The sequence below is a fragment of the Lissotriton helveticus genome, chromosome 1_2, assembly GCF_964261635.1.
Source record: "Lissotriton helveticus chromosome 1_2, aLisHel1.1, whole genome shotgun sequence".
NCBI classification, from domain to species: Eukaryota; Metazoa; Chordata; class Amphibia; order Caudata; family Salamandridae; genus Lissotriton; species Lissotriton helveticus.
The window spans coordinates 144,390,636-144,406,286 of record NC_136058.1 but is presented as its reverse complement, the minus strand read 5'-3'; the positions used below and the strand labels follow the sequence as shown (position 1 = coordinate 144,406,286).

The 15,651-nt window shown below is 46.8% G+C and overlaps 1 protein-coding gene across 4 annotated transcripts in view; it reads right to left on the bottom strand.

Annotated features, from left to right (window-relative positions):
- Positions 1 to 15,651, bottom strand: part of USP24 (ubiquitin specific peptidase 24) — a 2,099,319-nt gene that overhangs the window by 647,311 nt on the left and 1,436,357 nt on the right. For all 4 annotated transcript variants that reach the window (XM_078670143.1, XM_078670156.1, XM_078670149.1 and 1 more), the window contains exons 52-53: positions 10,859 to 10,954; positions 1,236 to 1,339 (exon numbers count right to left, since the gene is read on the bottom strand). In XM_078670143.1, the coding sequence (XP_078526269.1) occupies positions 1,236 to 1,339; positions 10,859 to 10,954 (200 nt within the window). The remainder of the gene's footprint in view (positions 1 to 1,235; positions 1,340 to 10,858; positions 10,955 to 15,651) is intronic.

Sequence of the window (15,651 nt, the reverse complement as noted above, 5' to 3'; positions counted from 1 at the left end):
GCAGCCAGTTGTGTCAGATTTGGATGGCCAGCCAGGGGTGGCATAATACATGCTGCAGCCCCTGGTAGGCCCTGGGTACACCTATGCCCTGGGTACCTAAGGTACACAGTACAGGGACTGATAAGGTGACTCAGTATCCAATTAGATATGTACCTAAGGTACATGGAATCCATTTTACAGAGAGCAGTAGGCCTGGGGTCCTGAATAGCAGGGCCCCAGGTGAACTAAGTCAGAAAACCAGCAAAACACCAGGCAAAAAGTTGGGGGCAACCATAGTCAGGGATCTACCTTCCTACAATGAACAGCTTTCCTAAATACAAAATTGACATAAACTTGCATTATTTTACCTTTACTTTTTGGGACTAGATTACTCCAACTGCCTTGAGAATGTAGAAGGCTTTGGCTCCCAGACTCAGTAAGGTCTTAGCCTCTAAATTGTGAGTCATTCAGTTAATGGAAGGTATTTGTATAGCATGGACCTAGCAAAATCATTTACATATGTGGTTGGATGTCAAAAGCTTGAAACATAAAGAAGCTAGAAAGAATCCTAACCAGCAGTACCCTGACATGTTTGAGTTAACATGTTTTGCCAAGGTACGTCTCCAGAGGCCACTCCTGCTGGTACCAAAGCATGGACTATATTAAGAAAAATGTTTGAATGTTATAGTAACACATAGTGCAACAGAATGAATAAAATCTATACTGTGACATAACCGCTCACTAAACAGATATTACTGTAGGCATGTTAAAATATATATTGTACAAAAGAGTGAACGGGTGAATTGAAATCCCTCTTCCACTTTTCCACCTCTAATGGCCACAGGGTGAGTCACTCCTAACATGCTGGTGGCTGTCAATAGAATATGATCAACTTAGGTTTCACTAGCAGCATGGGCAAATCTACATGGTACTTCAGATTCTGGAGTAAATAAGTCATATTGTACATTGGCTAGCCTTACAACTAAGTTCGTCCTCCTCCGGTGTGAGTATTTGCAAGATTGTTGGCCCCTATACACATCAAGCAGGATGCCCCGGGGAAGAAACTGTATTCACCTTGCAAACCTTGATTCTGTAGCCTGCTACATGCTTTAAAAAAAAGAAATTACACCACACTGACATGTCTTCTAAAAAGAAATATCGCTTCTGGTCTGCAGGCCTGCAGTTAACTATCAGAATCTGGTATTATAATTTGCACTCCCACAACATGGCATCATGTATAGATTTCACATTCTTACCTTAGTTTTTTCTTTGTGCGCAGATATGTTTGGAAGAGGAACTGGGTTGCAAGTTGTAAACTCAGCTTCGCCATGGTTGGGTAGAATGGGTGTTTTAGCTTGGTCTGCAAAACATTAATTGCACTTTAATCACTTACTTTCAAATCTGGTTTATCAATACATACATTTTTCCACAATTTATTCCACTCTTTCAAATTACAAAACATTTATCCCCATGAAACAGTATTACCATGAAACCAACATTTAACAATATCCAAACTGGGATACTTCAACGCCACCTGATTTCGTAGGTCAACACTGCCAGCTTCGTGGCGGAGGGGTTTAGTTCTCTATATGGCAGCTGAAAGGGTTACGTATAAGGCTCGGGGATGCCCAAAGAAGTTTGGTAGAGCCTAGAGAGTCTGGAGCAAATGGCGGAAATACCATGGGCTAGATGGGGGGTTATGAAAGCGGACACTCGAGAACGATCCTTTCATGGACAGTGGCGCACTGTATGGTGGCCTGATGAGGCGAAGCAGATTTGGTATCGATGGTGTATTGGTGAAAGGGTTCGCTTTGTATAACAATGTGCTGCTTTTCATGGTGAGGGTGGGTGGGGGATGGGGGAGCAGGATGTGCTGACCAATGATGACATGATTGTATTGTTGTTACCTAATAAAATGCAAATAAAAAATATTCAAAAAAAACAAAACACTGCCAGCTTCGTATACAATAAAATCACTCAGTGCACCAAAATCAGCCAACGCTACCTCATCAATAACCTTTAAATTATCTGAATAATCCAAACATCCTATGGTCTGATTCTCCTGGAGGCCTTTCTTGTTTCAAAATGTCACAGAAATTACAAGTAGGTTTAAAACTGAAAGCAGATTAGACATCATGGGCGTATTACATACAGTGCCTTGGTATTACTGAGGGGGCCGCAGACGTTTGCGCAGCCCCTTCTGTAATACCAATAGCGCCAGCGCACATAAAATGCCCCATGCAAATGAGGGAACCCCTTTGCCTCTGCACTATATTACAGACGCTGGCGCGGAGGCAAAGAAGCTCTAAGAGGGCACACTGTGAATGCACCCCCTGACAGCAGCGTTCTGGAGGGGGGAAAGGGAGTCACATGGACTGCCCTGACATCCCCTTGCAGGCGGGTGCGGTCACTGACTGCACCCGCCTGCAAGGGGATCTCTAATCCCCTTCAAAAGGGCAGGCAGATTGCCGCCTGCACTGTGAAAAAACAGAGAGGCTGTAAAGAAGCCGGTCCATTTTTTCTTTAAACTTTATTTTTCGGTTTTGATACACAAAGATCAAGAAAGCAGTACTATAGCGGTACATTGTTAGGCGTTCCATTATACAACAATGATATACTGTGATGTACACGTCGAAACATATGGCGTTAGTAGAAATAGTCCATCTGTCAGATCAATACAAATCGCTAAGAGCAAACTAACACGTCACGAGTTCAACAACCTTAAGCATCTTCCCTTCTACAGGTATAACCCCAAATGCAAAATCTGTGATCCGGAGGCGTCCCGGAGGAGCGCGCTGCACATAGATATGAATACAGTATACAACATCAACAGGAGTATCCTACCCACCAACCGTTCATTCAGCCCACCCCCTCTGGAACAATGCCACTCTCCACCTATGTATCAGAGTCTCTGTTTTGCTGAGCTATATACGCCCTGTAAGGGTCCCAGATGTCTTTAGGGCGTGAGGAGCTGGGCATCAGGGATGCGTAAACTTCACAATTCACATTACAGTACGCTAGGCTTCGGAGCCACATCTGTAGTGTAGGTCCCTGTCTCTTGCCCCACATTAATGCAATCTCTCGTTTGGCCACCAGGAATCCAAGCGCTGCAAACCTCCTCACTTTCTTGGGGAAGTTAACCATGTAGCCCAGTAGTGCGATTTTCGGGGTGGGGGTCAGAGACAGGGAGATCATGTCTCTAAGTGTTGCATGTACTTGCTCCCAATACAGGTGATTCTGGGGCAAGTCCAGGTCAAATGTGCAAAATCTGCATGGGAGACTGAGCATTTCCAACAATGATGTGGCCTAGACGGGTCTATCCTATGTGACCAGGCGGGCGTGAGGTACATTCTGCGAAGGAATTTAAAATGCAGGAGTTTGTGCTTGCTATTGAGAGACACCTCCTTCGTAACTCTGCAACACTGTTCCCATTGGTCGTCTGAAATGGGCCGGCCTAAGTAATGTTCCCATGCTGTGCGAATGTTCACGTCCGTGAAGGGGCGGGCAGAGATGCATACCTTGTACATTTTTTATATTAAATGAGGGCCCGTTTCGCGTTTTTTAATAACTAACGTTAATGGAGCAGTAGGTTCGGGCGCAATGGGAAATGTGAGACAGGTGGCTCTCAGTAGAGAATGCATGCGCCTCAGTATGAAGGCGTCCATGAAGGAGCGGTCTTGGAACCGAACATCCTCTGTCAACGAAAAGGAATGCTCTTTTGGAAATAGGTCACCCACCCTTTGGATTGCAAACTTAGTGTGCGTTGTACTATTGTTTCGCCCGAAATGGGGAGCCATGAAGGGTTAGGGAGTGGTAGAGCCGGTGAAAACAATAGGTCCAGTCCTAAAAATCTCCGCAACTTTACCCACGCCCAGCTAGTGGTGGAAAATGTCTGGATATCTAGTGGGTCCCTCGGGATCCCTTTGGGTAAAACAGTGGATAACTTCTGCGAAAGCACCAAATCTGCTTCAGGTCGCAAGTAAGGGATCCGGGCGTCCGGGTAGTATCAAGAAAAGGAATAACTTGATTGTTCTTCCCAAATACTTATATGCCCTACAAAATGAGTATTATCCCCTCCCGGAGACGCTACTGCGTAAACTCCACTCGGACCTTCAGACTTTTCTCTGGTTGGGAAAACAACCTAGAATAGCGTTGACTACGCTCCAAAGGCACCAGTATAGTGGCCGAATCCTGCTCCCGAACTTAGAGGCCTACTATTGGGCAGAACACTTGATCCCAATCAATGAATGGTTACACACATCGGCAGACCATCCCACGTATACATTAGAACAACATAAATTGTCCTCCCATAATATATTGCACTATCTATATGGGGGCCCCGCAAACCGATCACTTCTTCCCGCAACTCTGATAACACGCGCCTGGAATACAGCCATGAATCGTACGGGATGGGCTAGGACTCCCACCCGACAGACACCACTGAGGCATTGTGTGTGGCTACATGAATTACACAAACTGAGGGGTTTCAAAAGATGGGACCATGCCCGGACTGGCCGTTGTGGGCACCGGGCAATCCCCCGGTCGGCCGCAAGGGTGGGGGCCGGTTTTGGGCCCTGGGGGCCGTTTTTGTTGCAGAGCCGTTTTTGCAGCATAGCTGCAAAATCGGCCCTTTAACAAAATCGGCTGAAAAGCGGCCCTGGCAAAGCGCTCGCCCCACTCCCGCCCGGGGGGCGGGGGGGCCGGCCGAGCACTTTGCCAGGGACGGTTTTGGCTCCCAGTCCGGCCCAGGATGGGACGATATCGCAATCTCCACTGTTGGCGATGTGATAGCCAAAGGGGACTTGAAGTCCTTCCAGGCTCTGAGAGCCGACTTTGGACTCCAACACTCACAGATTTATAAATATACCCAGTTCCGCCATGCTTGGAAGGCACAAAATGTACACCTGTCGGGATTGTCAGAATATGCACCATTGGAGGGGAGACTCCTACAGGAACAGATTCAGGGGAAAGCTGTCTCACTCACCTACAAAACATTAACCAACAACATGCTGGGGGACCTAGCGAAGCTTAGAAGTACCTGGAAGAGTGAGGTAGGGGTCTTTGAGGACCTAGATTGGGAAATGGTGTTAATGCGTCCCAGAGATGTGGCGATAAAATCCAGACTCCGCCTCATACAATACAATGTACTACACAGAACCTATTACGACAGGGTTAGTCTCTATAAAATGGGGAAAGTAGAGAATGACAGATGTCTTAGATGTCACAGGGCGGGAGGTGATTTTTATCATGTATTATGGTCATGTGAGGTGATTCAAACTTATTGGACCCGTATTTTCTCAGAACTACAGGAGATATTGGAGGTACCAATTACACAGGAGCCCAAGCTGGCTTTACTGGGGATGTCTAATGACGTGGATCTGCCGCGCCCCCTCACGATCTTTCTGGTTTTAGCCTTGGTAGTAGCAAAAAGGGACATAGCGAAACGGTGGGGGTCCCCGGTTCCCCCGGACTTGCAAGACTGGAGGACTGGGCTAGATCTGTACATGGCGGCAGAAAGGGTGACCTACAAATCCAGGGGATGCCCTAAGAAGTTCCGAAGGATTTGGTCCAGATGGAGACATTATCATGGGTTAGATGGAGGGCTGGGGGATGGCTGAGCCTCTCCTTAATTTATTGGTCCCGGTGGGTGCTGCCGGGAGGGACGGGGAGATGCATTTGAGAACAGCTTACTCTCCGATCAACCTTCTTATTCAACTGTGTAAGATGTTACCTACCAACTGCTCAATATTGTGGGGAGGAGGGCCAGGGGTTAGAGGGATGAGCGCTGCAAAATGTATGACTGTACTGTTGAGCTTTACTCAAAATGCAACTAAAAATGTTTATATAAAAAAAAAAAAAGAAAAGGAATAACTGCACTGTGCCGTTAAATTATATAAATACATATCTGGGACACAAAAACACCCCTCTCGTAGGGAAGAGTCAGAGTCTGCCAGCTTACCCATGGCCTCTTGCCATCTCACACTGATCTTATAAGATGTTGTTTCAGTTGTAAGAAGAAAGACTGAGTGAGGGGAATGGGAATGTTATTAAAAAAGTATAAAAACCTCGGAAGGACAATGGGAGACAAAGCCATTTCTCTATTTGTGATTCCAATGAGCTAACCGACCTGCCATAATTTAACCTGGCCCAAGGGGTAGTACTGCGTATTAGCGGGGAAATCAGAGACTTGTGCCAGTTAATACCAAGTCCAGAAAACCGGCCGAACCGTAGGATCTCCTTGATAATTGGTTCTAGGTTAAGTTGTGGGTGCCTCACATATAAAATAGTGTCGTCCGCATAAAGGGACACAAGCAAAGGATCCGTTTTAAACTGCAGACCGCGGTGTAAGTGACGCTCCTGAAAATGTCTGATCAGCCGGTCCATTGCCAAAATAAACAATAAAGGGGACAAGGAGCAACCCTGTGTCGTGCCGCGAGACAAGCAAAAGGGTTGGGATATCGTTCCGTTAAGACGCAGTCTGGCGGAGGGCCCAGTGTACAAGAGGGTGGTGGTGGAAACAAATCCCTCGGGCATACCCATGCGATGCATCACCGAAATAAAAAAGGGCCATTCTAATTAATCAAAGGCCTTTTCAGCGTCAAGCAACACCACAGCTGCTGGAATCTCGGGGTCTATCCTATGAATTACTGCAAACAGGGTCCGGAGGTTAAGTGAAGTGGAGCGGTGGGGAACAAACCCAGACTGGGCCGGGGATATAATATATTCCATTAATAAAGAAAGACGGATTGCGATCACCTTGGCCAATATTTTATAATCCAGGTTCAATAGTGAAAGGGGCCTATACGAGCCACATATCAAAGGATCTTTACCCGGTTTAGGGAGCAGAATGATGACAGCTTCTCTAGAAGTGGGAAGGAGAATACCCTTCTCCAGCGCTTTTGCATAAACTTCTATCAAACGTGGAACCAAGGTATCTTTGTATGCTTTGTAGAAATCTGCGGAGAACCCATCCAGACCAGGCCCAGACGAACCCCGGAGTGCCTTGATGTCTTCCATAATACTATCCTGGGATATAGGAACCGCACGAAAATCCTGTATGTATTTCTCTAGATAGACTAACGCAATTTCAGTGAGATAATCCTCCTGAGCGCTAAGATCATTACTTATCCTGGAGGTGTATAGGGTTTTAAAGTGGGACAGGAATGTAACGCAAATCTCCGGAGTGGAGTACACCAACTGGTCATATGGACCTCTTATATCGGTAATATAAGCTTTGCTATAAGGGGGTCGGAGGATGTTTGCTATTATTTTGCCAGGATGCTCGCATTCTCCGTATCTCCTGGCCGTGTGGTGCTTATCCAGGAATAATAGTTCCCTCTATGCAGCGTCACGAAATTCTACCATCAAAGCCAAACGCCAAGTCTCCCCCTCACCAGAGGCTTGCGTAAGTAATTTCTAATCCACAGCCGCTATTTCCTTCTCAATGCGAGATAAAGTATTACAAAGGTCCCGCAGGATGCCCGCGTTTTTAGCAATGAAGACCCCCGAATATACGCTTTAAAACCTTCCCATAGCACTGCCCATGTATCCACCGACCCTGTATTGATGTCAAAATAGTCTTCAATGGCGACCCGCACCTCTTCGAGAAACACCTGATCTTGTAGCGCCCCTTCGGGAAATAGTCATTGCCTCTCAAAACCACCTGGACGAGGGACATCAAGCCGCACTATCACGGGGAGTGATCTGAAAAGGTCCGCGGCAGCATAGCCAATGTTCTGAACCAGCCAGCAATGCCCGGAGATACTAACCAGTAGTCCATTCTAGTCCAGGTGTCATGGAACCGTGAGTAGTGCGTATATGCAGTGGAAATCAAGTGGTGAGAGCGCTCTATGTCACCCAGTGAGAATTGCCAGGAAATATCCTGTATTACAAGGCGAGAGCGGTGTTTAGTGTCTGGTGAGGTGGCGGTACTATCTCTAGTGAGATCTAATAATAAATTAAAATCACCCACCATAATGAGCAGACTGAGTTAGTGCCGATAAGTGTGTTTGCAGTGAATAGAAAAACCCCCGGGATTCGACATTTGGACCATAAATACCTATTATTGCAAAAAAGTGGCCAATTAGTGTGCCTGTAACAATCACTAAACGGCCTACACCATCATCTATCACTCTGCACAGGGAGAATGGGACCCTTGTATGAATAGTATGGCCACCCCTCTAGCATATCTACTATAACTGGAAAAATATCTATGGGCTCCCCAGCTTGCAGCCACTGTTGGAGTGTCAGATTTGGACATATGGGTCTCCTGCTAGCAGGCTATATCAATGTTGTGACGCAATATGTAATTGAGCACCTGGCGCCTCTTGCGGTTGTTGTTCAAGCCCCTTACATTCCATGACATCAGCGACAGCCCCGAAGGCATTACCTAGCAGTGCCATCCTAGGATCGAAACATTAATCATGAAGTTGTACAAGTGAAACAAGCGCCATAAAACAATGACCTGTGTACCTATACAAAGCAAACAGTAAACAAACTGCAAGCGTCCCCTCCTTGGGCTCCCTCCGTCATGTCCGCGAGTTACTCTGATGTATTATCAGTGACCTTCTCGAAAGGCAGAGTCCGATGTTTAGGATCTTTGCGTCCCATGTCCTAAAGTAGAGAAGTGAGCCTGCCAAGACCAGTTGTGATGTTGATGAGAGCTGCTCTCACGGTCTCATGTAGTGTGCTCACAAGGTGTGCGTGCGGCCAGCAGACCAGTCTCTGTGTCGTAACTAGAGACTGCAGCAGGTCTGAGAGACCAGCCCGCAAGGCGAATCCGAACGCGGCCCGGCCAGAGCGAGCAAGCCGCCGGTCTTCCGAGCCCACCAGGGTCTCTTAGTGATTAGTGGTGTCCACAGTCGCTAGGGTGCTCTGCTCACAGCATGGACTCTTAGGATAGAGGTGGGCGAGCAGTAGTTCAACCAAAGACCATTGGAGAAGATCAATCCACACCCCACAGTGGAACAACGTTTCACAGAACCAAACCACTCCTTAGCACAGGTCATAAATATGTTAAACTCAAGGGAGTAAGTCTTTCCACAAATTTTCAAGTAATATAATACAATGATAATTATTATTTTCTTTCTTGTCCACTTTTATTCTTGTGTGGTTTATTCTGGATATTGTTTCTCAGCCGACACGTGTTTCATCGTAATGGGAAATCTTCCCACGACTTTCTCAAGGCTGTACGAATTAGAAAAACAGACAAAACATATATGTTTAGGACTCAAACTGCTAAACATCAAGCTCTACATGAGAATGGGGATATTGTCCCCACACCAGTGTGTGAGTATTGGTTACTCAGGAAAAGTTCGGTGGTGAGAAAAACTCTCTCATTGACATTATGCTAGCTTAAGTGATACCATCTTGATTAACAAAGAAAATACTTCTGATGAAAACAGTTGGTCTATGAACGTAATATAAAATGGAGAGACCATATGCATGTTATTCCCAATTAAATCAGTGCCGTGAGACGGTGATCTATTCTATAGAGTCTTGTGATCGGGGATGGTGATGTTATGTGGTTTAATTGTGGTATAGTCATTTGCTATATGAACTATATAAATTAATTAAAAGGAAAGTTCTTAATAGTTGCGTAGAAATACCTAATTCCAGTTGGATTTAATTGTCCTGCAATATAAAAAGAGTGGGAAATGACCATCACTCTTCTCGCTAATGTTATTGAGCTAGCGATTTATCAGTCATTGTGTTGGTTAAGCTGAACTTACTTCATATACGGTGATAATTCCAACCCGCAGAGGGGTTCTCAGGGAGGCGTCTGTATCTTTAGTTTTCTTTTTGAATATTGGTGGCCTGTATTTGGCTCGCACTCCTCTGACCCGGAGGAGTGCGGCCTACTCTCGGAACTGTGGTGGCTCCGAGCCCGCGACCTGTCCCTCGACCTCCCGTGGGGCCAGACCTCTCGCGGCGCGGGGCCGACTGCCGGAGTTCGAGTCGCCTGCGGGACCGCTCCCGCCTGGCTTTCGAAGAGAGGGCCCGGCAGTCGGAGCAGGCCTTGTCGTCGTGGTCGACGCCTAGACAAGTTAGGCACAGGTGGTGAGGATCCGTGACCGACATCGTACGGTCGCAATCCTCGCAGTGCCTAAAGCCAGGCATCCCTACGGCACCGATCGGAGTCGTAAGACTTCGAGAAATTATCAAAAATGATCCAAAAAGTTAGTCAAAAATTGACTAAGGGTTACTGCTTTTTCCAGATCTGCGCTTGCTGGCGCGGAAAAAAGAAGAACTGACGTCAGCAAGCAGAGGCGGCGTCTAAGTACTCCGATGACGTCATCACGGCGCCCACGATGCAGACGACGGACGCGGAGCCGCAGACGACGCCTACCGACGCGCAAGGGTACTGCTACGCAAAAGTTTCCGGATCCAGTCTGACGCCTGGGGATATTCTAAGGTAAGGAATCTAATACTAACGTGTCTCTTTCAGATTTGGTGAACATGCTAAGAAATGTGTCGAAACCTAGGAAATTGTCTACTGAGTAGGTGGAGAAATGAGGCAATAACACATTAAGGTTTTTTTATGCAAAATCCTTTTGTGTTGTTACAGTACATGTTCTTGTAGATTTGAGAAGGCACTGTAAATTAGAGGACGAGTACTTCCAAATGCATTTGTACAATTTCTGGATGAGGCTTTTCCAGACACAGCGTAAAAAAATTATTATAACATCTCAATTTAAATTTAAGATATTTAGATTGGACTCCACAAACAAGAGAAAATAACCCAAATATTGTACTCTTTCCCTTATCTTAAATCTAGTCCAGTATGTGTGGTCCAACAAACACTTAAGAGGAAAAGGTGCACTGCAATCTATTTAGATAAGACATGTAACAAGAAAAAAAATCAAGAAAAACTACTTACAGCATTCACAGAAGCCAATGCTAGAACAAAACTGAAATAGTCGCTATTGTACAAATCCCGATTTTTCATGAATTTGAGATTCTCATCTCTCACCATCTGATAAAAAGAAGAATTGTGTTTTTTTTATATTCTGGCATAACTAACATTTTCAAGAACATAGCAGACAGGTTATATCCCCCAGTTTACTAATAACCATGAAGGCCAATTGTAATGAAGATGGCAAAACTAACTGCTAGAAATCAGAGCAATTCAAAATCTACATTTACGCCACCCCCCCAAAAAACAACAACAACGTTTTGTAATCTAATCATTATAAACAAAATATGAGACCAACAGTAAAATATTCAATACATGATTTAAGGTTGCAAAATGGAAGTATGAGCAGTAGTATGATCTTGGGTACCAGGATAAAAAGTCACTAGATGCAGTTAGTGCTCCTCAAGACGAATGAAAAGAACATTGAGATCAGCAACTAAAACAATGCACAGATATGAACATTTAATTAAGAAGTCATAAGCAGCCAAAGTGCTTGAAAAAGAAGAGAAAACAAAAAAAAGTTACTTACCTCAGTAATGCTATTTATAGTGAATACCTTAACTGGAGATTCCTCACCTTGTTAATACCCCCCCACCCCAAGCAGGATTGGGTGAATTTTCTCAGCAATTCCCTCGCGCACCAGTAGATGAGACTTAGGGCATGGTTAGTCTCACCCCAGAGGCGACACTGGTGTACCTACATAATCGCTGCCTCCATGCACTGGCATCAGTTTCTTTCTGATCTTTGCTCTCGCTGTTGGACACACAGCCTTTGATAATCAGATTGTACCAGTGCACTGATATCTAAGTACGAATCTTATTATCATAGATTGGATGGGACTATTTCACAAAACAGGAAGAGGATGGGTTGGTGAGGAATCTGCGGTTAGATAGAGTATCCATCAAAATGTTTTTTTTATAATTGAGTTTTGAATCTAACAAGGGAAACAACACCATTCAGATTTACATCTTAAAAGGCTAGACCAAGGCAAAAACACATTACATGGTTATAAAAGGATAGACAAACAAAAGTCCAGTGTCAGCATCTCCACTTTCAATGCAGAGATTGCAGCCATCCACATTAGTCTTCTAGCACTCCAACCCATTTGCCCCACATTCGGCGAAATTTCTTAGGACATCCCCTGGCCACATAAAGAGGCCGTTCCTGCGCGGCATGCCAATCCACCCCCCTGCGCCAGCGCGTCAACGTGGGCGCGACAGTGTCCAACCAGTGAGCTGCAATGTCTCTCTTGGCAACCACCAATGCTGTATTAAGGAAAAGTTTTTCTGCCCTGTTGCCATCCAATCCCTCAATAATGCCCAGGAGAACACACATAGGATCAAGAGGAACCTCCCAGCCCAGGACCTCAGTGAGCTCCCCCGTTAAGGTCTCCCAATACCCCTGTATCGCAGGACAAAGCCATACCATGTGATAGAAATCTGCAAGAGAGTGGGGGCAGCGGGGACAGAGAGCATCAGCCCGAAGCCACGCGCGATGGAGACGCAGCGGTGTAAGATAGGCAGCATGTAGGAAGTATATTTGAAACAACCAAAGCCTGCTGAGACCCCGATTGTTTTAGGGGTCTTCAGGGCGTCTCTCCAGTCAGCGTCTTCTAGTGCTCTGAGCCAACCCTCCCACTTGTCCCGGAGTTGGGAGAGGGAGTTGGGGGTGTTGTTGGTGAGTGAACGATAGATGCAGGAAATCCCTCCTCTTCCCAAATCCCCAGTCATGACCTGCGCTTCGGGTGGACTATATTCTGGCAAGGAAGTGCCATCTGGAATATGGGGGCGGAGGGCATGACGCAGCTGCAAGTACTGGAAAAAGAGTAGTGGAGGGAGTGTCTGGCCTGTAAATCCTTAAAGGACCTCAGATGGGTACCACTCCAGACATTGCCAAGCAGGGAGATCCCGATGAGGCCCCAGTGCCAGAACCCTGATAGGGAAGCAACCTCTCGAGCCTGGTACCGCACCACAAGGGAGTATATCGAGGCAGCATACCCGGCCAGCGGGTATGACGCAGTGAGGCCCGCCAGACCAGGAGTACTCTGCGTGTGACCTCAGGGAGAGCCTGGGGAACAACGTCGACTTTACAGCATCCCCTGGATAGAGGAGAAGCCCAAAGTGTGTAGTTCCAGGCGGTATGCCGGTCGGACCAGCTGCCATTAAACCAGTCGTGAACCGTAAGGAGCCTAGTTGGTAAGTAGTAAAGATAGAGGCTCATCATCACAAGACCCCCATCAAAAGGCGTATAAAGGAAGCAAGGTAAAATCATCATTTTAAAAAGTGCTATCCTCCCTAGAGGGTTTAGGGGCAGAGTACGCCATTTAAGGAGATCAGCACGAATCCGCCTAACCAGGGGGGTGACGTTCAATGACCATGCGAGGTCAGGGAGAAGGGCTACCCAGATCCCCAAGTACTTGAAGGACTGCTATCGGAGGGGTATCGTCGACTGCCAATCAAAGTACTCATGGGACAAGTGAAGAGGGACCAAAACAGACTTGGCCGGGTTGAGCTGGAGGTGCGCTCAAAAAGTTCCAGCGCTCAGAGGCATCTGGGCCCCGACTGGACCAGGTCAGCTAGGAACAGCAGTACATCGTCTGTATAAAGCGCAATCTTATCCTCTTCAAAGCAGGGCCATCTTCATCCAGTGAGGGAGTAGTCTGATCGAATAAGGCAGGCAAGGGGTTCTATTACCAGAGCACAAAGGATCGGTGAGAGGGGGCATCCCTGCCGCATACCTCTTCTAATGATGGGGAAGGGGCGAGACAGGGCTCCGTTGACAAGGACCTGTGCTTGCGGGACTGGTGATATAGCGTCTTCACTAAGTTGCGTAAAGGGATTCCAAGCCCATCTGCTCCAACACCTCCTTCAGATAACCCCAATCAACCGAATCAAAAGCCTTCTCGAAATCTACAAGAAGGAGAGACAAGTAGGGAGACAACAAGTGTCGGTTTGCAAGGGCAAGATGAAGGTGTCTAAGACAGTGCCTAGTCCCTCGAAGAGGCATGAAGCCGCATTGGTCTGGATGGATCAGGGTAGCTAAATGCGGTTGGCCAGGACGGAAGCAAAGATTTTGAGCTCCGTATTGATAAGTGAAATGGGACGATATTCCGAGCAGCAGCTCGATGGGGGCTGAGACTTAGGAATCACTATAATGGTAGATAGATCTGTCTCCGGGCGGAAAGAGCCTCACTCCACTGCTTCCTTGTACATTGCCTTGAGAGGTGAGACCAAGGTGTCCCGGTAAGACGCATAAAATTCTTGGGGGAGTCCGTCTGGACCCGGTGTTTTACCAGCCGCCATGCGTGATATGGCATCAGACACCTCCTTGGGGAGTAAATGGAAGGTCTAGCACCTCTGCCTCAAGCTCACTAAGGAGGGGAAGGGGAAACCATTCCCGCCTGAGGAGCTCTGGAGTGAAAGACCAGGCGTGCGGGCTGAATTGAGGGTAGCATAGTAAGTGGCAAAGCATTAGGCCACCGCTGTCGGGGCACGTTGGATCTCGCCGCTAATATCAGTTACCTACGGTATTATATGATTGGCCTTAGGATAAGTGGCAAGGCAGTGGAGGAGCTTCCCATTTTTGTCTCCCCAACCATACACACGGGCCGCGGAAGATCACCAAAGCAATTTGGAAGCTTCCAGGGAGGTCGGTCTGATCTCATCCCTCAGGAATGCGAGTCTCCTGCCCTGTGCATCAGTCCTGTCGACAGGAGGGAGTGTCTCGAGTTGGGCGGCCTGCGCTTCCAGAAGCGTGAGTTGAGAGTCACGTGCCGCGCGGGTGATTTTGAGTTGGCTCTTGGCGAAACCCCAGATGGTGGCCTTTCCGGCCTCCCAGAGGAGGACACCGAACTGTGGTTAGTGGTGAAATAAAGGTGAAGCTCAGTACCTATTCAGAATTGTTTTTATTGAAGGCAAGTATCTTTTTTTTTCAGATGGCTACTTCTAACCACATATTCCTCACCTTGTAAATAGCTACCCAAGTGGTACCTCCCCAGGTGGAGGGTGAGTCTGTGAAATGATTCAGACCAGGAAATCATGCAGGATAGAATGGGCAAAATGCACCTCCCGCCTGACCTGGCTTTCCAAGCAGCAGTGTTTTGTGAACGTGTGAATTGACACCCACATAGCTGCCTGGCACACTACAGGCCAGTGCGTTGAAAGCAGCACTAAGATTTTCCGGAGGCTGTTTGTTGGCCAGTTCATAACACATCTTAATGCATAAGACAACATATCGGGAAGTGGTTCTCTTCTGCAGAGCTTTACCCTTTTTTGCCCCAATGAAACCCAAAAGAGCTGATTGTCCACCCAATGTTCCTTAGGGTGGTTGATGTAGGAATTCAGGACTCAAGGCGATGGAGTCTTTTTTCCTATTTAGATGGATGCGGTGGGGTGAAGAAAACAGGCAGTGATCTACTGCCTTTAGTGAAAGGACATGGGGACCTTTGGAAGGAATGCTGCTTTTGTCCTGTGTAACAGGTGATCAGGGAAGGTGGTGGTTTTGGGAAGTTGGACAGATGATGCTTGTATCTCACTAATGAAACAAGCTGACATGACTGCTTTGAGGAAGATGGTCTTTGGCATGAGGAGGTGAACAGCTGTGCATTGCGTTCAAACAGGGCACACGTGAGACAAATTTGAACAAAATGAAGTTGCCATTGAGGCATCACAAAAGGTGTTGGCAGGAACATTTGAATCAGCCCTTTCAGAAAACGGATCACAACAGGTGATATGAACAAGGATGGCAGTCATTTGTAA